Source organism: Mesoplodon densirostris, chromosome 3 (genome assembly GCF_025265405.1).
Source record: "Mesoplodon densirostris isolate mMesDen1 chromosome 3, mMesDen1 primary haplotype, whole genome shotgun sequence".
Taxonomy (NCBI): domain Eukaryota; kingdom Metazoa; phylum Chordata; class Mammalia; order Artiodactyla; family Ziphiidae; genus Mesoplodon; species Mesoplodon densirostris.
The window spans coordinates 64,092,208-64,117,678 of record NC_082663.1 but is presented as its reverse complement, the minus strand read 5'-3'; the positions used below and the strand labels follow the sequence as shown (position 1 = coordinate 64,117,678).

Sequence of the window (25,471 nt, the reverse complement as noted above, 5' to 3'; positions counted from 1 at the left end):
AATTTATGGGTCCTTGAAATGCCAAGCCACTGCTGTAGACAACTAGCTGTGAGTTTGGGGTGTGGACATTGAACCACCTGAAAACATGTCCTCTTATTTTCAGGGGCCTTATTGGTTATTCCTATGTGGACAAATTCTATGGTGTTAACGGTACTTTTGCAACCTTTTATTGGATTATCAAGTAGTCCAACGATTGAAATTATATCTAACAACTTCTTGCATAAGGCTGAGTCTATATTAGCAAAATGACATGGGTGCCTCATGCACACCTGGCATACATCTGGTGATGTTTATGCTCCCAATTTTTAAAAAACACCCACTACCCATTGTTTGGCCAGTAACTTACTATGGGCCTTTCTCATTTGTAACATGAGGGCGTTGGACTAACTGATCTCCAAGTTCTTTTCAACAGTAATGTAGGTTGTGATTGTATTTGCACATACAATTTTTAAAAATCTTAAAGAAGTATAACTATTTCACATGTATTTGTATTACATACAAGTTTCACGTTGTAAATTTAGATGTGGAAGACATTCGTTTTTCTCATGCAGGCTAATATTTAAAAGTCATGTTGCATCTGTGATATGGGCGCTTCCATCTTGGCAGATGCTCTTTCTTCATTTCCCTGTGAGTGTTCAGCATGAAGTCTACACTGGATGACTTGAGTTCTCATTTCACTGCTGTAACGAATGGTCATGTTTAAGTACAGCCAGATTATTTATTGCAAAGGATCACAGGACTCATTTTTTAATTGTCACGTGCTTGACCTTGAAGTTGTTATGTAAACATTCAGTCACTGTGACAATATAGACAAGTGAAGACTACTTGAAGATGCCCAACCACACATGGTGGAGGCCTCTGAATTCATGACCAAGTTGTTAACTGGCAGGTTTGTTATTTCCTGTAAATGTGAGAAAAGGAAGTATTAAAATCATTGATACCCATTTGAGAGAGGAAATTAACATTTTCTAAACAATTCTTTTCTAGTGAAGGAAGCCCGTCCCCCAGAATGGAGCTGCTGCACAATATCGATCCAGACTTCGTAGATGTTTCACCATGTGAGTACCTTGTTTATTGCCACTAATTTCAATACTGCTGGCTCACAAAGACAGTTTTATTACCTAGTGTCTCTCTAGCCTAATTCTCTTTCTCCACTTGAGTTTGCTATAAAGGTAGACAGTTCTCCATGGCACCTGTTGTACCAATCTCACTGTGGCTTTGGTGCCACAAAGGGTGAATGCTGCTGAATGGCTTACATGACCTTATAAGCCATTTCCCTCTCCATGACTCAGTTCTCCCATCTATAAAAGGAGGACCCATGGGATCTCTGAGCCTCCTTCTAACTGTAAGTGTCATGCTGTTGTTGCCCTGTTCTTACCTGAGAGTGTCAGAGCCTCCTTCTAGAAAACTCAAGGTCAAATAAGCCACCACATCATCTGATCAGCCTGGTCAGGTGCTGCCCAGACCTGCTGAGTCTCATAAACCCATGATTTCCCTGGCAAGGCTGCAATTTAGCTTGATTCTGCCTACGACTGAAATTAACCCATAGGGAACCCTATTAATTCCTGCAGGGAAAGAGGCCATGTGGTGCTTTCACATCCCCACAGGTTGTAACAGTCCTATATAAATACCATGCTGGTGGCCCTGATGCCCCTACGTCATGAGTTTGGGCCTGGAAAACCTTAACTGTTAGGCCCTTTGCCCAGGTTCCATCATAAGGCCTCATCGTGGGACTGTCTGCAGAAAACAGTGCTCTTATACTCCCTGCATTCACTTGAGTGCTCACATCCCCTCCTTTTAGACATACTGCTACCCCACCATTCAGGCTCTTCTTACTCTTTTATCCTCTCCAATCTGTGTTATAACCTGCCTTAAGATTCCTCCTTCTGGAGAATGACCCCCAGTAATTCTGAGTGTGTCTTCGGGCATCTGAGGTCCAGCTCACCTCACCAGCCTCACTCCAGGCCCTCCTTGCCATCTTCTTGCCCTACTAGCCACTTGCCATTTTCAAGCATGCAGATCGTCATACTTATGTCTTGAACATAATTTTCCCTATACCTGAAACACCTTTCCCTGCCTCTCCACAATTTTTCCTCATCCCTTAAAACCCAGCGCAAATGTCCCACCTCTGTGAATGCTTTCCAGAAGCCTGGAAGAAGCAGTGCTCCTTCCTCTGTGCACCCTTCGTATGTATCTCTGTATAGTGTTCACCAAATTCTCCTGTATGTGCCTGCATTTCCCACTAAGCCGAGAGCTCCCGATATCAGGGTCTATGTCTTATTTATCTTTACATCCTCATAAGTTAACACAAACACCTGGCACTTGGTAGGTACTCAGTGATGATTACTTAATGACTGATTGGACAGTTGGAGGAGAGTTGAAATGGAATAAAGACCACCTAGAATCACTAGACCTGGAAAGGAAAGTGCCCTAAGATAGGTAGGAATGGCTACAGGATGGAGAAATTTCTACTTTTATTGGAGTAAACAGACGTCAGTGAGAGAGGCAAGGGTAGTAATATGTCCGATAGGGTAGCCACGAGCCCTGTGTGACTACTGAGCACTTGAAATATGGCTAATTGTGGATCAAGATGTGCTGTGAGTATGCGCACATCCGATTTTGAAGACTGAGTATGAAAAATATAAAACATATATACGTTTATTACTTGTTGAAGTGGCAATACTTTGGATATATTGACTTTAAATATATTGATCACAATTTCATGTTTCCTTTTCCTTTTTTAATGTGCTTAATAGAAAATTTAAAATCACATGTGTAATTTGCATTGCATGTCTATTGGTCTAGAAGAATTGTTCTAGAAAATGCTTGGAAGTGATTTGATCAGCTGTGTGAGAGGATCATAGACCTATGATTAGTTACTGTGGAGCTACGTCCATCGTTTAAACTTTTCTCTGCCCCAGCACACCTAGGGATATGACACATTCCAGTCTGTAACCGGCTCACGGCAGAAGTGATTGCTAAACAGGAGCCAGTCATATCAGAATCCCTCAGGGTGGCCAGAAGCGAGGCAGGCACAGTTTTTACAGCTTCTGTGTAATTTAATGCACTGCAAAGCCCAGCATAACCTCCAGGGATGTGCTGAATATGCTGCCCACATTACAGTGGTTTTAAGCTGTCCTCATCCACTAAGTTCCATCTACAAGTGAAAAGCCTTAAGCCCCCTTCACTCACTAAGCTGCATTTTGTCATGGCATCAGAAATGGGAGCTTGAAAACTATACACCCATGTGACCCGACCACAGTGCTGCTTGCTGCGGGCTTCTTAGCATAACCTGCTGTGATTTTTTGCGTCCCCTCAAGTGCCTCTAGCAAAGGAATAACACAGGCAGAAAGTTTCACCGGTGTAAGAATTGGGGCATGGAAATCAGAAGAGAGAACTGTCTTCGCCTTGCCCCTCGTAGACAGTAAGGTCCTGAGCAAGTCCCTTCACTTTTCTTCCACTTGGTTTCCCGCATGTCAATTGCTGGACTTCACTGGGACCCTTTGCTGCTGTCACAAATTCAGAGACACTTTCTGGCTGCCTGCTGCTCCTTCCCCCCTCCTAGGAGTCCACTCCAGGCCTTCCTGTTGGCCTTTCCTGCCAGCCTGGGGACTCCTGCTCTAACCCTGAATGTAATGAGGGACGTTGTCAGGCCCTGCCATTGACAAAGAGCCACATTCACTGTTGGTTCACAAAAACAGGGTGTCCCCTACTGTGTGTACCTGTGGGTGGCAAGGTGCCACCTCCTCCGTATGCGTGGGCAATACTGGGGCCCTTTTCTGCCTGGTTTTTATATCCATTTCACACCACTGTGTGGCAGAATTAGGAAAAAGGGGAGTTGTCTTTGGGGTCCTGTACCTCCAGAGGATGGTGATACAAGCCCAGTTCCTTTTCTAAGCAGTTAGTTTGTGAGGGAAAAATTAAATCCAGCTATAAGAAAATATGTATTTATAGGACAGCCAAGTCTGCATGTTATATTCACAGAATATGTTTTATGACTACGTTCTAGAGGCTGTTGTGGAATAAAATCAGAAAGCAGCCAATCTAGGGTATCAATGAAGGATTGACAATTGAGTCTGTGTTATCACAGAAACAGTTCTTTGGTTTCTAACTCCAGCACTTCCCAGATGATGTGTACCTACTTATGGGAGAAGAGAGTCATATTCCACCTCCACCTTCCCCAAAGCCACTTCGTCACTTCCTCATCTGTGAGGTGAAGACTGAATTAAGTGACCTCTAAGGTCCCTTCTAGCTTCAGCATTCTGTGGGTTTCTGTATACACAGGATCTCAAGGGAGCAAGCTGCTTCCTCACTCTCTCCTTTTACACCCTGCTGGAAAAGGTGCGCGTGTTAATAAGCAGTGGTGTAGCCAAAGACATGGCTGTAAATAGATGAATACACGTGATAATGTTAGAAACATTATAAGCACTAGAGTAATGTGAATATTATATGATTTTGCTGTTACTACATCCTGCCCAACTTTCTGATCCCCATTCTAGAACATCACTGCATCATTCCAGTTTTTCACCTGCACTGTCTCCTTTAGCTGGTCTTGTTGGCAGTGGTGGACCAATGTCTCCTCCTGTCATGAATTAGAGGAATCGATGTTAGACTTTTCCCAGGGAAGCCCTCCCTTCCATGTAGGACCAGATCCCTCAAAATCTGGCCTCTTGGGTTTTAACATCTATACCACCTCCCTCTTATTCTAAGAGTAGAGGGCACCCGCAGAGGCCCTTCCTACTTGTGGAGTTAGGGTTTTTTCATGGCCACATACTCTTGGTAGGTTGTGGCTTGGGTACTAATAGTAAAAATATTTCCAAAAAAGACTAGTGTACACACACGCACACATACACAAACACACCCCAGAAGTCATAGGATCTCCCGTAGACCAGGAGATTCTACAATAAAGCATAAAGATGTCTCGAAGAACCGTAGATCCTACCCATTGGAATGGCTGCAGGCAGAAAGGAAGGAATGGAGGAAGGAAAATAACAACTATTGATGAGGATGTGGAGAAACTGGAACCCTTGTGCATTGCTAGTGGGAATGTAAAATGGTATAGCTGCTGTGGAAACAGTATAGCAATTCCTCAAAAAATTAAAAACAGAACTATCGTATGATCCAGCAATTCCATACCTGGATATATACCCCCAAAGAACTGAAACCAGGGACTTGAACAGCGCTATTCACAATAGCCAAAAGGCGGAAGCCACCCAAATGTCCATTGACAGAGGAATGGATAAATAAAATGTGCAACATACATACAATGGAATATTATTATTCAGCCTTTAAAAGAAAGGAGATTCTAACATATGCTGCAACATGGTTAAAACTTGAGGACAGTATGATAAATGAAATAAGCCAGTCACAAAAAGACAAATACTGTATGATTCCACTTACAGGAGGTACGTAGAATAGTCAAATTCAGAGACAAAAAGTAACATAGTGGTTTCTAGGGATTAGGTGGAGAGGGGAATGGGAGTTGCTGCTTTTTAGTGGGTATAGAGGTTCAGTTTTACAAGATGAAAAGATTTCTGGAGATGGATGGTGGTGATAGTAGCACAACAATGTGGAAGCGCTTAATGCCACTGAACTATGGTGGTTAAGATGGTAAATTTCATGTTATGTATATTTTACCACAATTTAAAATATTAACGGTAAAATGTAAAATCCAGAAAAAGCATAGAAACTCCATGAAGACAGGATCTGTACCCTTTTCATTTACTGCCACATTCCCAGTGCATAGCACAAGGCCTACCATCATACTAAGTTCTCAGTAAATATTTGTTAATGATGAACAGGTCAACAGGTTAAAGTCTGTTTTATTGTCTCTTCGACTTGAACCTAAAAGTGCCTCCAGATGGCAATTCACACTCTCCTCTTAAACCCTGAACTCCCGTCCTACCTTTTGTGCCTAAAAAAAAAATAACACTCACAAGCTACTTTTTATTTTAATTAACATTATCACATACAGATATTTGAAATGATTTATTCAGCATATAAATGCCCACCCTCACCCTTCTCCTAATGGAAAATATCAGATGATGTGGCATTTTCCCTGCCCTCTTCATTCCTTTCCCCGAGACCTCCTTGATGGACAAATACATATTGACAAAGCCCCTGCCCCAGTCCCAGCTCAGCCTGACTTCCCCTCTGAGTTGAGGGCGCTGCTGCTTCTTCCTGTTCTTTGTGCTCTGTTCCCACCCCTGCCTTCCTGGAAGGCTCCCTTTCATTGTTGCATCGGTCACGGGCTCTCTCAGTGCCCCCAAATCTGGCTCTACTTTTATCTCCCCCGCCGCCGGCCCCCATGGCCAGTGTCACACACGTGGGCTGTAATTGCTTTCCTGTGTGCTTTGAGGAAACTTTTTATTCATCTTCAGAGGCTTTGTTCTCAGGTGACCTCGCATGGACATGTTCTCACATAGTATCTTTTTCTTCCTTCCTTCCTTTCTAAGATCCTAAGGTTTATTCTCCCCCTGTGGACACCCCACCCCCACCCCCGCCCCGCCGCATTTCTAGCAGGCTGACCTGACTCAGTGTCTTTCTTCAGCAGTACAGAGTGGGCCGTGGAGGAAACCTGGGCGGGAGCCTGAGGGAAGGGGACGGTACCGTTTAAGCTGATGTAATGGGAAAGCCTGAAAACATCCAACGTGGTGGGGAGCAGCTGTGATCCCAGATTAGGCTCCGAGGTCCTACAGGTGTGAATTCCGCTCAGCCTGGTTCTGAGGCACTCCAGCTCCAAGCTCTGTGGCTCCCCTCGGTTCTAGTCAGCCTGCCTCAAACCAGGAGGAGAAATGACTTCAAAGGCATTAGTTTGCCTTAGAGAAAATATATATACTCATCTTACAGGCCCCAGGCTTGACCTGGGCTGTTCTGAGGTAACGATGCTACCACCTCCATCTGTGAGCACAACTCACCTTGGAAGTCAGACGTGGCGTTCTGTGAATCGTCAGAATTCTCACGTCTGTCCAATTGTGTAACGTGTACGTCGATACCCTACCCACATGCACACATAGAAAGCACTTAGACTCTGCTGGCAGAAGCTTGATTAGAGATGAAGGGCCCTGACAGATGTTAGCATTTTCCACACCAAAGGCCAAGTCTTCAAAGTGATTCTGTACAGCATTGTTACTATTTCATTGAAAGGGCCTCTTCTCTTTAAAGGTTATAATGGGATGTTATTTCTGCTCGTGATTACAGGGTGAAAGAACAGTCTTCGCTCCCTCCCCTCTCTCACGCATGCATTTTCTGTGCTGAAATTGCCAGATCCATACTCGAGATCCAAGAGTCGTCCAGGTTTGCATGCTTGGCACTGCTCCGTGTTTCCTCTTAAGAGCAAATTCAAATCCATTCCCTGACCTTAGGTTGCCATTTCTGAGATGATTCATTCAGGAGATACTGCCTGCCCACGACATGCTAGGTACAGTTGTACGTACTGGAAATCACGTAGGCTTTAGGTTTTGTTGGGAGAGAACACAAACACAGCCCCTCACTTCCCTGCTTGATGGCTGTCAGTGGTTACCAACTGCCTACAGCCACAGGCAGACTCCTTAGCCTGCCTCTTACAACCTCTGTCTTTCCACCGAAGCAACCCCTCAGCACCATTGCAATGCCCTCCGCCATCTTCCTCTGCTTCTCTGACCCTTCTCGGGGGCCCAGGTCACATCCCTACTGCTCCATGAAGCCCTGCCTGATCCTTCCAAACTGGAGTCCCTTGAGTTTCTCCGGAGCATCCTGAGACTCTTGCTTCTTCGTACTGTAGTTATTTATATTCATGGAGGGCAAGGTTTCATCAGTATAGCTCTCTCGATGCCTTATGTATAGGAGATGTAGACATACTGAAAGAATGAGTGCTAATACACTAGTCATTTAAGTTCGTTATCATCCACTCATTTAATTAGAATAACTCTAGCAAGAACAATAACCTTATACATTATTTTCAAAGCATGTTCATTTCTTTCTGGGCATATTTGAGAAGTCACAACACAGGATCACTTTCTGTCTTTCAGCCTGAAATGAGATGTTGAGCAGAATTTTAGAAGTTAGATGTGATACCTGAGGCCCACCAGCCGTCAGTGAGATTGCCCATTATTCCAGCCGCTAGAAGGCACAGTGGCAGTCAGTTCATCCACCCGCTTTACAATCCAGATGGAGAAACTGAGGCACCAGGTCACAAACAACTAAGAGATAACAGACCTGGAACTCGGGGCTCTCCAGGTCCAGGCCTCACATACAAGATATGATCTACTGACTTCAGGGGTCTCTTTGCTTTCTGTTCTACACTGGTTTTGATGGAAAAGTATAATCATCTCACTCAAATAACAGCATGTTGGTGGAGGACTATACATTTAAACGAGGCTGGGAAAACAGATCTCCTTGTGGCACTAACCTTGCTATTTCACATGTAACCTGACGCTGTGGATGACGGCAGCTTCTCTTTGTAAAGCTAGTTATGGAAACCCGGTTGGTGCCTTGTAGTAATTACTTTTGAGGATGGTGGTGGGGTGAGGGAGCAGGGTGTGGGGATAGGGCAGTGTAGCCTAATGGAACATACAGAGTTCCGGGGTGTCAGAAAGACCTGAATTTGAATTCCAGCTTTGACTTATTTCCTGTGAGCCGGTGGATAAGTTCTTTTTTTTTTTTTGCGGTACGCGGACCTCTCACTGCTGTGGCCTCTCCCGTTGCGGAGCACAGGCTCCGGACGCGCAGGCTCAGTGGCCATGGCTCACGGGCCCAGCTGCTCCGTGGCATGTGGGATCTTCCTGGACCAGGGCACGAACCCGTGTCCCCTGCATCGGCAGGCGGACTCTCAACCACTGCGCCACCAGGGAAGCCCTGGATAAGTTCTTTGAGTTATCTATTTCATCACCTATAAATTGGAGACAGTTATAGCTATCACCTGTAAGTATGTCCAAACAATAACTAACAGCCTATATCCTGGCTGTTGGATTGGAGGTGCAGTGTCTGCACCTTTTATGTTATGTATTTCTGCAGTTTTATTTTTTAGTAATGAGCATACATTACTTCCATAATCAGGAATAAAGCCATAAAGATTTATTTCTAAAAACCAGCTTAGAGGGTTCTTATGGGATTGTAATATCTAGAAGGTTGCTGGGTTCTTGGTGAGTGGAGGTATGGGCCATACCAGAGTTCTTGGTCCCTATGCCCACCTGTCCTGGGTCAGAGAAGCTAGCATGTGACAGCATTTGTCCTCAGCTATTAGCCCTGATACCCTGACTGCCTGAGTTCCATTCTTTCTCTCTATCAAATATAGGAGCTCATTTTACAGCTTGTCACAAAGTTAGCAGAATTTTGTGTCTTCTCTAGCTGCCAGTATTTTTCTGTAGCAGCTCGTCAAATTTTCCTTGGTCTGGGTTGGTACATACCCTCAATCCCAGAGCCTAAACACAGATAACTTTTCTCCTTTTTAATTTTCAGAAGGAGGCTTTTATTCTGCCTCCTTCACTTTGGGGAGTACTAAATGGGTTTGGAAATGTGGCCTTTTTGATGCCGAAGGCAGTCCCACAAGCCTCGTTTCCCATCCGCCCCACTTCACACAGTGCATCTCAAGTAACATACATCAAACCTTCGCTGTTAACACTTGGTGCTGGCGTACTGGCTTTCGTCCTGAGAAAATAAATAAACCAAACCAAACCCACAGCACTTTAAAAACACTAATTAATCCTCACCACAGACCTAGACTACACAGAAATGGCAAATCCCACTGCCCCAATTTTATGTTTGGAGAAATCAGGGTAAGCACCTTTTTTAAGGCTTCTCAGGGCCAGATAACAGAAACTGACTTGAAGGGCTTGGACTGGGCCTACCTCTGGGAGAAGGGCATCTGGCCATGTGCATGTGGTTACTTGCCCAAAACCCCATTTACACATCAGCTTTTATTTCTTCCCTCAGGGTTATGATGATGCCAAATCCTCTCATTTCCAACTGACTGCTTATTTATTTGGTTACTTTTCTTTAATTCTGGTAGAGCTTAGAAATTTTAGCAATGGCTTCCAAGAGTGGCCTGACGATTCTAGTTTATTAGAAGGTCTATGCTGATTTTGATACTCAACACAGAAATAGACTACCGTCCAAATAGTCCCTTTCAGGTCCAGCCCCTGTGCCCACTCCACCCTCCACACGGGGAGCCTTCTTTGTACCCAGGTCTCTTCAAGATTTGGGGATGTCCAGACTGTCTCCTTTCTCTCCCAGTCTAGACCAGACATCTTCCTACCTCAATTCCCCAGTCTTACAGCCTGTAAAGGTAAAGATATATACCGTCTTGAAATTGTCAACCGTAGAATTCTGGAAAAACATAAAACCTCAGTAAATTTTATGGGACAAATCCAGTGGAATTGAAGTGTATTAAGTCCACTTTCTAAATGTTGACTAATCTGGTCAGATTTTTTATGGGCTTTAGGGTGCTTATGTATAAGGCTGAAATGAAACTTTTTAAAACATTTCTGAGAAGTACGCTGCAGAAAGCTGAGGACATGGTCTGCCTTAAGTAACCCATAATGTAAGATGTTAGTAATCAGGCATTTATAGAATAAAATCTGCTACCACTGGCAGCAAATACCTAGAGAATAAATACATGGTCCGTGCTTCTGAAGAGCCTTTTGAATCAGTGGAAAAATATATATGCCCATGCAATGGTATTAGCACAATTATAAAATAAAGTAGCAACAAATGATAAGTGATAATAAATCAAATACATAGGCATAAGGAGAAATGAAGAAATAATGAGAAGCATTTGGGGTGATTAAGGTAGACTTCCTCAGAAAGTATAGTTTTAAATTTATTATTTCAACAACTTTGGTTTTATCTTTCTTGATTTTAATGTGAATGAAAGAAAATAATAGTTAACATTGTATTAATTTTCTATCAGTGCTGGACCAAATCACCATAAATTGAACGACTTAAACCAACAGAAATTTATCTAGGTTAAAATATGGATCTCACTGGACAAAAATCCAGGGTGTCAGCAGGGCAGCGTTCCTTTCCGGAGGCTCTAAGGGACAATCCATTTCCTTGCCTTTTCCAGCCTCAAGAGGCTGCCTGCCTTGCTGGGCACGTGGCCTCCTTCTTCCATCTTCTCCTTCTTCCATCTTCAAAACCAGTGGTGAAGAGTTGAGTCCTTCTCAGAGCACATCACTCCAGCCTTGCTTCCGTCATCACATCTCCTCCTCTGACCTCTTGCATCCATCTCTTCCACTTAAGAACTCTTGTGCTTACATTAGTCCCAGCTAGATAATCCAGGATACTCTCCCTATTTTAAGGTCACCTGATTAGCAACCTTAACTCCATCTGCAGTATGAATTCCCCTTTGCCATCTAACCTCACATACTCACAGGTTCTGGTCACTTGCTTACAGGTGATATCTTTGGGGGACCATTATTTTGTCTACCACAGATAACTACTCTGTTGCACTAGACTTGATGAAAAATACAAAGAGTGCTTATAATCGAGTTGAAGAGAAGAACAAAAACATACAAAAAGTTAAAAGAGAATCAAATACAGTTGAAGTCAACCGTGGTAGAGATGTTACCAGTTCTGCTTGATTAACTGCCAGATCATTGCCCCAGAGTCTGATAGAGAGCTGCTGTGCAAGGCTAGTTCGTGAAAGGAAGGGAGCCTTGCTCTGAACATGGTTGTAAGATTCCCTGAGGTGGAGATCAATCTCAGGATGAAGAAGTGTGTCAGTAAAAGGGTGTGTGAGTAAAATAGTTCTGGGGGCAAAGGGAAGGCAGGAAAGAAGAGATGAAAAAGATAAATAAGGATAGGGTGTTAGACAAAGGAGATTAGCCTTGATCCTGTTTGCAGTGGGAAGCTCCCTGTTTGTTTTTTACACAAATAATACATGGGAGGGTTTTTGTTTAGAAAATTTGAAAAATATAGAAACGCTCAGGGATAAATGTAAAAATCACTCTAATTCCACTATGCTGCCACCCCAAAGTAAGCATTGTTAATATTAATGTTTGGTGTGCTTTCCTCTTCTCTCTCTCTCTCCCCTCCACACCTTCACTCACAGACTGACATACACATACGCACACATTCTTAAAGAATGCAGATCATCTGATATATTATTTCATTACCTAATTTTTTTCTTACTTTTTTAATATTATCATTTTATTTTTTTAACATCTTTATTGGAGTATAATTGCTTTACAATGGTGTGTTAGTTTTCTGCTTTATAACAAAGTGAATCAGCTATACACATACATATATCCCCATATGTCTTCCCTCTTCTGTCTCCCTCCCTCCCATCCTCCCTATCCCACCCCTCTAGGTGGTCACAAAGCACCAAGCTGATCTCCCTGTGCTATGCGGCTGCTTCCCACTAGCTATCGGTTTTACATTTAGTAGTGTATATATGTCCATGCCACTCTCTCACTTTCTCCCAGCTTACCCTTTCCCCTCCCCAAGTCCTCAAGTCCAATCTCTAGTAGGTCTGTGTCTTTATTCCCATCCTGCCCCTAGGTTCTTCATGACCATTTTTTTTTTTTTTTTAGATTCCATATATATGTGTTAGCATACTGTATTTGTTTTTCTCTTTCTGAGTTACTTTGCTCTGTATGACAGACTCTAGGTCCATCCACCTCACTGCAAATAACTCAATTTCATTTCCTTTTATGGCTGAGTAATACTCCATTGTATATATGTGCCACATCTTCTTTATTCATTCATCTGTCAATGGACACATAGGTTGTTTCCAGCTCCGGGCTATTGTGAATAGAGCTGCAATGAACATTTTGGTACATGTCTCTTTTTGAATTATGCTTTTCTCAGGGTATATGCCCAGTAGTGGGATGGCTAGGTCGTATGGTAGTTCTTTTTTAAGGAACCTCCATACGGTTCTCCATAGTGGCTCCATAGTATCATTTTACATTCCCACAAACAGTGCAAGAGGGTTCCCTTTTCTCCACACCCTCTCCAGCATTTATTGTTTGTAGATTTTTTGATGATGGCCATTCTGACTGGTGTGAGGTGATACCTCATTGTAGTTTTGATTTACATTTCTCTCATGATTAGTGACGTTGAGCATTCTTTCATGTGTTTGTGGTCAATCTGTATATCTTCTGTGGAGAAATGTCTATTTAGGTCTTCTGCCCATTTTTGGATTGGGTTGTTTGGTTTGTTTTTTTGTTTTTGTTTTTGTTTTTGTTTTTGTTTTTGATATTGACCTGCATGAGCTGCTTGTAAATTTTGGAGATTTATCCTTTGTCAGTTGCTTCATTTGCACATATTTTCTCCCAGTCTGAGAGTTGTCTTATCATCTTGTTTATGGTTTCCTTTGCTGTGCAAAAGCTTTTAAGTTTTATGAGGTCCCATTTGTTTATTTTTGTTTTTATTTCCATTACTCTAGGAGGTGGATCAAAAAAGATCTTGCTGTGATTTATGTCAAAGAGTGTTCTTCCTATGTTTTCCTCTAAGAATTTTATAGTGTCCAATAAATCCATTTTGAATTTATTTTTGTGTATGGTGTTAGGGAATGTTCTAATTTCATTCTTTTACACGTAGCTGTCCAGTTTTCCCAGCACCACTTATCGAAGAGGCTTTCTTTTCTCCACTGTATATCCTTGCCTCCTTTGTCATAGATTAGTTGACCATAGGTGCATGGGTTTATCTCTGGGCTTTCTACCCTGTTCCATTGGTCTATATTTCTGTTTTTGTGCCAGTACCATATTGTCTTGATGACTGTAGCTTTGTAGTATAGTCTGAAGTCAGGAAGTCTGATTCCTCCAGCTCCATTTTTTTCCCTCAAGACTGCTATGGCTCTTCGGTGTCTTCTGTGTCTCCATACAAATGTTAAGTTTTTTTCTCTAGTTCTGTAAAAAATGCCATTGGTAATTTGATACGGATTGCATTGAATCTGTAGATTGCTTTGGGTAGTTTAGTCATTTTCACAATATTGATTCTTCCAATCCAAGAACCTGGAATATCTCTCTATCTGTTTGTACCTTCTTTAATTTCTTTCATGAGTGTCTTATAGTTTTCTGCATACAGGTTTTTGTCTCCCTAGGTAGGTTTATTCCTAGGTATATTATTCTTTTTCTTGCAGTGGTAAATGGGAGTGTTTCCTTGATTTCTCTTTCAGATTTTTCATCATTAGCGTATAGGAATGCAAGTTATTTCTGTGCATTTATTTTGTATCCTGCAACTTTACCAAATTCATTGATTAGCTCTAGTAGTTTTCTGGTGGCATCTTTAGGATTCTCTATGTATAGTATCATGTCATCTGCAAACAGTGACAGTTTTACTTCTTCTTTTCCGATTTGTATTCCTTTTATTTCTTTTTCTTCTCTGATTGCCATGGCTAGGACTTCCAAAACTATGTTGAATAAGAGTGGCGAGAGTGGACATCCTTGTCTTGTTCATGATCTTCAAGGACATGCTTTCAGTTTTTCACCATTGAGAATGATGTTTGCTGTGGATTTGTCGTATATGGCCTTTATTATATTGAGGTGGGTTCCCTCTATTCCCACTTTCTAGAGAGTTTTTATCATAAATGGGTGTTGAATTTTGTCAAAAGCTTTTTCTGCATCTATTGAGATGATCATATGGTTTTTCTTCTTCAGTGTGTTAACATGGTGTATCACATTGATTGACTTGCGAATATTGAAGAATCCTTGCATCCCTGGGATAAATCTCACTTGACCATGGTGTATGATCCTTTTAATATGTTGTTGGATTCCGTTTGCTAGTATGTTGTTGAGGATTTTTGCATGTATATTCATCAGTGATATTGGTCTGTAATTTTCTTTTTTTGTGGTATCTTTGTCTGATTTTGGTATCAGGGTGATGGTGGGCTCATAGAATGAGTTTGGGAGTGTTCCTTCCTCTGCAGTTTTTCGAAAGAGTTTGAGAAGGATGGGTGTTAGCTCTTCTCTAAATGTTTGATAGAATTCACCTGTGAAGCCATCTGATCCTGGACTTTTGTTTGCTGGAAGATTTCTAATCACAGTTTCAATTTCATTACTTGCGATTGGTGTGTTCATATTTTCTATTTCTTCCTGGTTCAGTCTTGGAAGGTTATACCTTTCTAAGAATTTGTCCATTTCTTCCAGGTTTTCCATTTTATTGGCATAGAGTTGCTTGTAGTAGTCTCTTAGGATGGTTTGTATTTCTGCAGTGTCTGTTGTAACTTCTCCTTTTTCATTTCTAATTTTATTGATTTGAGTCCTCTCCCTCTTTTTCTTGACGAGTCTGGCTAAAGGCTTATCAATTTTGTTTATTCTCAAAGAACCAGCTTTTAGTTTTATTTATCTTTGCTATTGTTTTCTTTGTTTCTGTTTCATTTATTTCTGCTCTGATCTTTATGATTTCTTTCCTTCTGCTAACTTTGGGTTTTGTTTGTTCTTCTTTCTCTAGTTCCTTTAGGTGTAAGGTTAGATTGTTTATTTGAGATTTTTCTTGTTTCTTGAGGTAGGATTGTATTGCTATAAACTTCACTCTTAGAACTGCTTTTGCCACATCCCATAGGTTTTGGATCGTCATGTTTTCGTTGTAACTTGTCTTAAGATATTTTTTGATTTCCTCTTTGATTTCTTTAGTGATCTCTGTATTGTTTAGCCTCCATGTGTTTATGTTTTTTACATTTTTTTCCCTGTAATTCATTTATAATGTCATAACATTGTGGTCAGAAAAGATGCTTTGATATGATTTTCTTAAATTTGCTGAGGTTTGATTTGTGACCCAAGATGTGATCTATCCTGGAGGATGTTCTCTGTGCGCTTGAGAAGAAAGTGTAATCTGCTGTTTTTGGATGGAATATCCTATAAATATCAAGTAAATCTAGCTGGTGTATTGTGTCATTTGAAACTTGTGTTTGCTTATTAATTTTCTGTTTGGATGATCTGCCCATTGGTGTAAGTGAGGTGTTAAACTCTCCCACTATTATGGTGTTACTGTCAATTTACTGTTTTATAGCTGTTAGCCATTGCCTTATGTATTGAGGTGCTCCTATGTTGGGTGCATATATATTTATAATTGTTATATCTTCTTTTTGGATTGATCCCTTGATCATTGTGTAATGTCCCTCCTTGTCTCTTGTCACATTCTTTATTTTAAAGTCTATTTTATCTGATATGAGTATTGCTACTCCAGCTTTCTTTTCATTTCCATTTGTATGGAATATGTTTTTCCATCCCCTCACTTTCAGTCTGTATGTATTCCTAGGTCTGAAGTGGGTCTCTTGTAGACAGCATATATATGGGTCTTGTTTTTGTATCCATTCAGCAGGCCTCTGTCTTTTGGTTGGAGCATTTAATCCATTCACGTTTAAGGTAATTATCGATTTGTATGTTCCTATTACCATTTTCTTAATTGTTATGGGTTTGTTTTTGTAGGTCCTTTTCTTCTCTTGTGTTTCCCACTTAGAGAAGTTCCTTTAGCATTTGTTGTAGAGCTGGTTTGGTGGTGCTGAATTCTCTTAGCTTTTGCTTGTCTGTAAAGCTTTTGATTTCTCCATCAAATCTGAATGAGATCCTTGCCGGGTAGAGTAATCTTGGTTGTAGGTTCTTCCCTTTCATCACTTTAAATATATCATACCACTCCCTTCTGGCTTATAGAGTTTCTGCTGAGAAATCAGCTGTTAACCTTATGGGAGTTCCCTTGTATGTTATTTGTCATTTTTCCCTTGTTGCTTTCAATAATTTTTCTTTTTCTTTAATTTTTGTCAGTTTGATTACTACGTGTCTCGACGTGTTTCTCCTTGGGTTTTTTTTGCCTGGGACTCTCTGAGCTTCCTGGACTTGGGTGGCTATTTCCTTTCCTATGTTAGGGAAGTTTTCAGCTATCTCTTCAAATATTTTCTTGGGTCCTTTCTCTCTCTCTTCTCCTTCTGGGACCCCTATAATGCAAATGTCAGTGAATTTAATGTTTTCCCAGAGGTCTCTTAGTCTGTCTTCATTTCTTTTCATTCTTTTTTCTTTAGTCTGTTCCACAGCAGTGAATTCCTCCATTCTGTCTTCCAGGTCACTTATCCGTTCTTCTGCCTCAGTTATTCTGCTATTGATTCCTTCTAGTGTGTTTTTCATTTCAGTTATTGTATTGTTCATCTCTGTTTGTTTGTTCTTTTTTTTTTTTTTTTGCGGTATGCGGGCCTCTCACTGTTGTGGCCTCCCCCGTTGCGGAGCACAGGCTCCGGACGCGCAGGCTCCGGATGCGCAGGCTCAGCGGCCATGGCTCACGGGCCCAGCCATTCCGCGGCATATGGGATCCTCCCAGACCGGGGCACGAACCCGTATCCCCTGCATCGGCAGGCGGACTCTCAACCACTTGCGCCACCAGGGAGGCCCTGTTTGTTTGTTCTTTAATTCTTCTAGGTGTTTGTTCTTTAATTCTTCTAGGTCTTTGTTAAACATTTCTTGCGTCTTCTCGATCTTTGCCTACATTCTTTTTTCGAGGTCCTGGATCATCGTCACTATCATTATTCTGAATTCTTTTTCTGGAAGGTTGCCTATCTCCACTTCATTTAGTTGTTTTTCTGGGGTTTTATCTTGTTCCTTCGTCTGGTGCATAGCGCTCTGCCTTTTCATCTTGTCTATCTTTCTGTGAATGTGGTTTTTGTTCCACAGGCTGCAGGATTGTAGTTCTTCTTGCTTCTGCTATCTGCCCTCTGGTGAATGAGGCTATGTAAGAAGCTTGTGCTGTTTCCTGATGGGAAGGACTGGTGGTGGGCAGAGCTGACTGTTGCTCTGGTGGGCAGAGCTCAGTAAAAACTTTAATCCTCTTGTCTACTGATTGGTGGGGCTGGGTTCCCTCCTTGTTGGTTGTTTGGCCTGAGGCGACCCAGCACTGGAGCCTACCTGGCTCTTTGGTGGGGCTAATGGCAGACTCTGGGAGGGCTCACGCCAAGGAGTACTTCCCAGAACTTCTGCTCCCAGTGTCCTTGCCCCCGTGGTGAGCCACAGCCACCCCCCCACCTCTGCAGGAGACCCTCCAACACTAGTAGGTAGGTCTGGTTCAGTTTCCTGTGGGGTCACTGCTCCTTCCCCTGGGTCCTGACGCGCACACTACTTTGTGTGTGCCCTCCAAGAGTGGAGTCTGTGTCGAAGTCCTAGTCCTGTCGAAGTCCTGCAGTCAAATCCCGCTAGCCTTCAACGTCTGATTATCCAGGAATTCCTCCTCCCATTGCCAGACCCTCAGGTTCAGAAGCCTGATGTGGGGCTCAGAACCTTCACTCCAGTGGGTGGACTTGTGTGGTATAAGTCTTCTCCAATTTGTGAGTCACCCACCCAGCAGTTATGGGATTTGATTTTATTGTGATTGTGCCCCTCCTACCTTCTCATTGTGGCTTCTCCTTTGTCTTTGGATGTGGGATATCTTTTCTGGTGAGTCCCAGTGTCTTGCTGTCGATGATTGTTCAGCAGTTAGTTGTGATTCCAGCGCTCTTGCAAGAGGGAGTAAGCGCACGTCCTTCTACTCTGCCATCTTGAACCAATCTCCTATGTTTACTCTTTTAGTAACTTTCAAGTATACAATACAGTATTGTTATCTATATTCACCATACTATACTTTAGGTCCCCAGAACTTCTGAATCCTGTAATTGGAAGTTTGTACCTTTCAATCACCATTCCCATTTCTCCTACTTGGTTGGAAGCAGCAGTCCTCACCTTATAATTTTCAAGGTTAATTTCTTTTTAAAAAATTTTTATTTATTTATTTTAAGGCTGTGTTGGGTCTTCGTTGCTGCGTACAGGCTTTCTCTGGTTGAGGCTAGCAGGGGCTACTGTTGGTTGCAGTGCGCAGGTTTCTCATTGCAATGGCTTTTCTTGTTGTGGAGCACAATCTCGAGGCACGGGGGTTCAGTAGTTGCAGCACACGGACTCAGTAGTTGTTGCACGTGGGCTCAGTAGTTGTGGCTCACGGGCTTAGTTGCTCTGCAGCATGTGGGATCTTCCCGGACCAGAGCTAGAACCCATGCACCCTGCATTGGCAGGCGGATTCTTAACCATTGCACCACCAGGGAAGTCCCAAGGTTAATTTCTTAACATATCACCAATGCATTTGAATTTTTTTCTTTTAAAAATAAACTTATATAGCTTGTTTTGCTGTTTTTGGAGGGAGGGTCTATGGAGATTTGTAGTTCACCATACTGCCAGAAATGAACATTTACTATGAGGCATCAGTTAGAGAACTATTTTTTTTATTCAGTTAATATTTTCAGCATCGTGAATTGAATTATTCATTCTTGTTCACTGTCTTAGTTTTGGTTCACAAAAAAGTAGAACATGAGACAAAGACTTGCATGTAGTCAGTTTACTTGGGAAGTGATCCCAGGGTGCAGGAGTGAAGAACAAATTTAATTTTATGTAAATTACTTATAGATTTCAATGTTCCCTTCCTTTTACTATAACTAATTTTATCTTGAGATAGAAATTTCATTTTGATTCTTTTTTTGGTTGGTTTAGGTACATCTTTGAATTATCTTCTTTCCATGGAAATTTCATGGGTGGTGTGCTTTCTGAGGCCTTGAATATTTGAGAATCTTTCTGTTACTTTCATGCATAATGACAACTTTGTTGGTAAATAATTCCAAGGTCACAATTTTTCCCCTCACAATTCTTTAGACATTGCTTATGGTCTCTGACATTTGTTATTACAGAAAAGTAACCTCAGTACACCCTGATAGCCTTGCTTTGCAGGTATCCAGTTTTTCTCCCTCTGCCTAGATAATTATAGTGTTCTGTCTTTGGTACTGATAGTTAAAAATATATATATCACCAATGTATTTTGGATTTAGTTCATCAGCATTTCCTGGTACACAGTGAGCACTGCACAAGTCAGAGTTTGTTTGTTTGTTTGTTTTAAACCCCAGGGAGGTTTTTGTTTGATCTGTCTTTGGATTTTATCTCTGTTAAATGCGCTCTGGTCTTTTGGGCAGTAACACGACTTACATGTGTGTTAGATAAATTTTTCCTTCATATATATGTTTTTTCACTTCTCATTTTTATGTCTTTGCCCTTTTCCCCTACAGTCTGGGGTGAGTTCCACTTTGCTGATTTTATTTTATTTTTTCACAGATCTCATTCTACTTCTCTTTTATGCTTCCAGTGGCTTTTCAGAATGTAAGATGGCAATTATCTTTCCTCACTGCCTTTCTATAGGCTTCCCAGCTCTTTTTATTAAGAAAAATTACCAGGTTTATTGTTATATCTTTTGCTTCTTCCTTCACAGTGTTAATATTTCACTTGATTGTATGAAGTACACAAAACTGATGCTGACAGCTTCCTCTTTCTCTTCAGTAAATAGTTTTCAGGTATGCCGTGCCTCTGCCTCCAGTGATATGTTTATCTCCTTCTTTTATGTTGTGAAATAGTTTCATATTTCTGTATATTTTAATACGTTCCATGTTGGCATTGTTTTGTTACTGAGTGTAAATTAGCTGGTTTTTGCTAAAAATGGCATAGGTGGATTGTCTTTGGGTTCCATCTCTGTATGTTGTTAGAATAATCTCAACTATAAAAACAGAAGAACTAGTTTACATGAGATATAGAGAACTAGTTCAGTGATCTAATAGCCAGTGGCTGAGGAGGAGTGATCTGGTGCACTGAGACATCCTAATAAGGGAAAATAATCTTTAGGTGATCTCTCTGTATTTGATGTAGCCATTGATGTGGAGTCATTTTTTGTTGTTGTTGTTTGTTTTTTTTTGTGGTACGCGGGCCTCTCGCTGTTGTGGCCTCTCCCGTTGCGGAGCACAGGCTCCGGACGCGCAGGCTCAGCAGCCATGGCTCAAGGGCCCAGCCACTCCACGGCATGTGGGATCTTCCCGGACCGGGGCACGAACCCGTGTCCCCTGCATCGGCAGGCGGACTCTCAACCACTGTGCCACCAGGAAGCCCCTGGAGTCAGTTTTATGGTCATTTCTCATCTACCCAGATTCTGTTCCAGGTATGCAGGTTCCTTTCCTTGTGCTACTGTACCCCATATTAGGATGGACCCCCTGCATGCAATCTTCCCATCTAGTGTGCTAGAGATGCTCTTGGGCTTCCTGGCATAGGTGATTTCTAATACTCTTGACCCATAGTAATCAAAGAGGTTCTCACTTGGAGGCTTCCATTCTGTTCTTCTGAACTGCCCTGATTTCCAAGTTAGAAATGTTTGTTAAAGTCTCCTAGTGTGTCTCTTACTGATCTCCTGGGGCACTGGACTATTTTCTCAGGAAAGGAGCTGTCAGCCAGCTTTAACTCCTCCCTTGAAAATGTGAGGGGTGTTAGATACCTGTGCTAGTTGCCCCCTTTCCTAAATGTGTCCACATAAGCAGTTTTGAACAGGGTACACACATGATTTAAGTAAGGGAATTGAGAGAAAGCACATGAAGGAAAATAAAGAAAAGAAACGAATGTTGACAATGCACTGTGTTCTAGGCTCTCTCTAGGCACCCTCCCTCCCCTCCCCCATACCTGCATTTCTTTTCTTTAGAGTGCATATCACCATCTGGCATAATTATATTTTAAATACTTATTTGTTTATCATCTTCCTCTCCCATTAAAATATAAATTCCACAAGGGCAGACAGTTTTGTCTTTTGTATTCATAACTGTCCCCAAGTGTCTAGAGCAGTGGCACAACAAAAAGCAGTGGTCAGATACATGTCCTTCTTTATTTAAAAACAGTGGAAAAAGGAAAGACTTGGGAAAGACTTAAATATCTTGTAAAAAGAGATTAGATAGATATCAGAGTACTTGATTTTTAATAGCTAATGTTTGTTCATAAAGTAAGACAAAAACCTTAGATTTGGCTTAATTGATGGTAAATAAGAGTCTGACACTAGTATAATTTATAATGACTTAAACAGGAAGTCACAATTATTTTGACCACTTAGAAAAAATTCGTTTCAGTGCCTTTCTTCTATATCATTTTGTAAAAACTCCTTCCAGATAATAATTTGGTACTTACCTGACTTTTAGCTCTTTTCTCAAAAGAGAAAATAAGAATAAAAGAAGAAAGAGAAAGAAACTCAGCTCAAGTACCACCCTCCTTTATAATCATTTGCCTGAGGTGTAAGAATTATTTGTAAGATATATATTTCATTTAAAGAAAGTCGAGGGTTAGATTTTGGTTATTTCTTGGACAAGTTAGAATGTAGTACCTGATTTCTGTTAATAACTAATGTTTAAAAATTTTAATGTTAGAGACAGAAAAATCTAAACTTCTCTCTTTTTTTCTAATTTCAACCATATTTTCAAATTTATGTGAGGTTATTTTTCTTAATCTTTCTACAAGTTATAAAGGGTCACATTTATTCTTCATTGAGTGCAATACATTCTTTTAAAATGAAAATATTGACAGTGGAAACCAAACTAGAAAAGAATGGAAAAAAATGTACATAAATCACCAGACACTTGGAAGAGCATGTAAGCAAATCTAAGAACTACATGTTTTTCATATTTTATATTTTCCCTTTAAAAAAATTCACTTTCCAAATTGTTGATGGTTTGGCAGCTCCAAGGATGACATCAGCTCTTCCATTGTGCAGTATCTGCTTTCTTTTAGATAACTTGATGGCACTTCATCAAGTTTTGTGATAGGGTTGAATTAAAAACCAACTGGGTTATAATTCAAAAAGAGTCATGTACCACAATGTTGACTGCAGCCCTATTTACAACAGCCAGGACATGGAAGCAACCTAAGTGTCCGTGGACAGCTGAATGGATAAAGAAGATGTAGCACATATATGCAATGGAATATTACTCAGTCATAAAAAGAAATGAAATTGAGTTATTTGTAGTGAGGTGGATGGACCTAGAGTCTGTCATACAGAGTGAAGTAAATCAGAAAAAGAAAAACAAATACCGCATGCTAACGTATATATGGAATCTAAAAAAAAAAAAAAAAAAAGGTTCTGAAGAACCTAGGGGCAGGACATGAATAAAGACACAGATGTAGAGAATGGACTTGAGGACATGGAGAGGGGGAAGGGTAAACTGGGATGAAGTGAGAGAGTGGCATGGACATGTATACACTACCACATGTAAACTAGATAGCTAGTGGGAAGCAGCTGCATAGCACAGGGAGATCAGCTCCGTGCTTTATGACCACCTGGAGGGGTGGGATAGGGAGGGTGGGAGGGAGACACAAGAGGGAGGAGATATGGGGATATATGTATATGTATAGCTGATTTACCCTGTTACAAAGCAGAAACTAACACACCATTGTAAAGCAATTATATTCCAATAAAGATGTTTTAAAAAAAAAAAAAACAGGGTTTGAGTTTAAATTCCCCCAACTGCTAAACCAAACATATTCTTGAGCTTAGGCCTGCTTGTAAGCACTCTTGAAAACTTATATTGCACATAGGCTGCTTTATTTCTAGAAGCAGAAGTAAGCAAGTGAGAGAAAAACACACTCCTTAAAGTTCCCGATCGTATCTGTCAAAATGCACTGTATTATCAGTGGAGTACTCCAGCCGTTCAGATGCTTTCACACCAAGCATCCTCTTTTCTCTCATTTAATCTGACCCCAAATCAAAAGGATAATCATCTTGGCATTGTTTTTCCACCTCAGACAATCACAGATAGTTACCTGAGCTCTAGTCTCTCTCAGCAGTCAGGATTAGCTTCTGACCTAATCACCATCAATGAGGTGGTGATGAAAAGATTCAACTAGAAATTAGGTTGTTAATGGGGAGGAAAAAAGCAGTCTGTGAACAGTACTAACAACTTTCCTGCATCGCCTAAGAAGTCATCTGTGACCACCAGGTGACAACACTTGGATTCCAAAAGTCTGGTCTGTTACCCGAGTCTAAACCAGAGCTTCTCAAACTTGAATAAGCACATGGATCACTCGGTTCAGTTGGGCTGGGCTGGGGCCTGAATTCAATGTTTCTAACAAGATCTCAGGTGGTGCCAATGCTGCTGGTTCTCTGACCATCCTTTGCATAGCCAGTCCCTAGGCTTGGAAGGACTTTTACCGGATTTGAAGTTCAAGATTTACAATTTAAAATATTTGCATGAATATTTGATTTAAGACTAATTAAATATTGTCATGAGATATGCAGTTAAAGACAGATACGAGACCTGAAATCTTAGAACTGTTTTTATAGGTCTTTATAAATTTCCCCCCAAGTTCCTATTTAGGCTAGTTGGATAGCAATTTACATTGTCTTTCTCATTATCCAAATGCCAAATTGTTTTCTGATCCTAAAGTAATCTGGTGTTTGATGAAAAAAATTCAGAATATATTCAAGCCAGTGAGGCGTGAAGATTTTAGAACTTATCTCAGAAACTTGGCTCCTTTTCCCCTTTGTTCCTGATGTTCTCATTCTGTCAACATTCAGGAAGAAAACCCAAGCTTCCAAAAAACGGTAGTAAACTGAGCATATACCACCCCAGGAAGTGGTTCCCAAGTCAAGAATGGGGTAGCCAACTTCTTTCACCCAAATTCTCTGAGACCCTGCCTTGGTTGTGGGTTCTGACTCCTTCTAGGTATTGCTCTGATCTTGCAGACTATTGGGGATGAGTACAGAGAAACTCCAGTGAACCCCCAGAGAGACCATGTGGAGAAACTCGGTGGCTAAGGGTGCTGTGTGGAAAAGAAGATGCCCCGTGCTCGTGCCTTTGTAAATGACTGAGAGGTTACTCGGGTGTGGGTTTGGACATGCATGCATCCATGTGACTGGTCAAAGCAGGGGCTGGGAACCCTGTCACTCTGTCACTCTGCCTCCAAGGAACACAGAGCATCCTCACCTAGTGTCGTCATGTGAGCTTGTCATGCATCCTGGACTCAGCAGGTTCGTTTTCTCTTATCACCTCTCAAAATTAAAAACATAGGCATGTCTATAATTTCAGAGCATCTGAAAAACATATCATCACTTACCACATTTGGAGGGAAAAACGGTAGAATCTGATGTTCCTATCATATTGTGAAGAAGAAAACCTATGCTTTTTTTCCCCATGAGTTGATGCCTTTGTTTGGAACATCCTAAGAGGACTCAGTATAGTTTATCTTTCAAGTGTTTAGAGATGAGAAACAAAACATCATATGAAAACAAACATTTCTCATATTTAAGAGAAAAAACACAGAATATAAAATTTTATATTCAGTATCATCTCAAATGTACACGAAATATAGGCATCAAAATAGGATTAGAAGGAATATGCCAAAATGTTATGATGGTCCACTAGCTTTGGAGAGTGGAATTATGGATGATTTTTATTATCTTTCTCATTCTGTTCAGTATAGGCCACATTTTTTTACAAGTTATACTAATACTTTTGCAATTTAAAGAAAAAAAAGGAACAGAGGAAAAGGAAACAAAGCAACACTGTGATCAGGCTGACAGTCCCTGAGCCTATACCTCCTTGCACCAAACACGCCTAAATCTCTGTTCTGGGACTTGGGTCTGTAGTTAATTGTTTGATGTTTCTATGTGGTATAGATCTGTGTACTGCCTTGGTGACAGGAATAAATTAGAATGTCTCTGTAAAGACCAAATTCATCAATTTTCCAAAATCTGTATTTGA

The 25,471-nt window shown here is 41.2% G+C and overlaps 1 protein-coding gene across 2 annotated transcripts in view; it reads left to right on the top strand.

The window, feature by feature from the left end:
- ARSB (arylsulfatase B) overlaps positions 1–25,471 on the top strand; it is a 187,018-nt gene that overhangs the window by 115,072 nt on the left and 46,475 nt on the right. Inside the window, exons 6-7 of one of the 2 annotated variants that reach the window (XM_060093084.1) lie at positions 988–1,058; positions 24,454–24,501. In XM_060093084.1, coding sequence (XP_059949067.1) covers positions 988–1,058; positions 24,454–24,467 — 85 coding nt within the window. In that variant the 3' untranslated portion in view covers positions 24,468–24,501. Of the gene's footprint in view, positions 1–987; positions 1,059–24,453; positions 24,502–25,471 lie in introns of those variants that run through there. The other variant, XM_060093083.1, reaches the window with a different exon arrangement.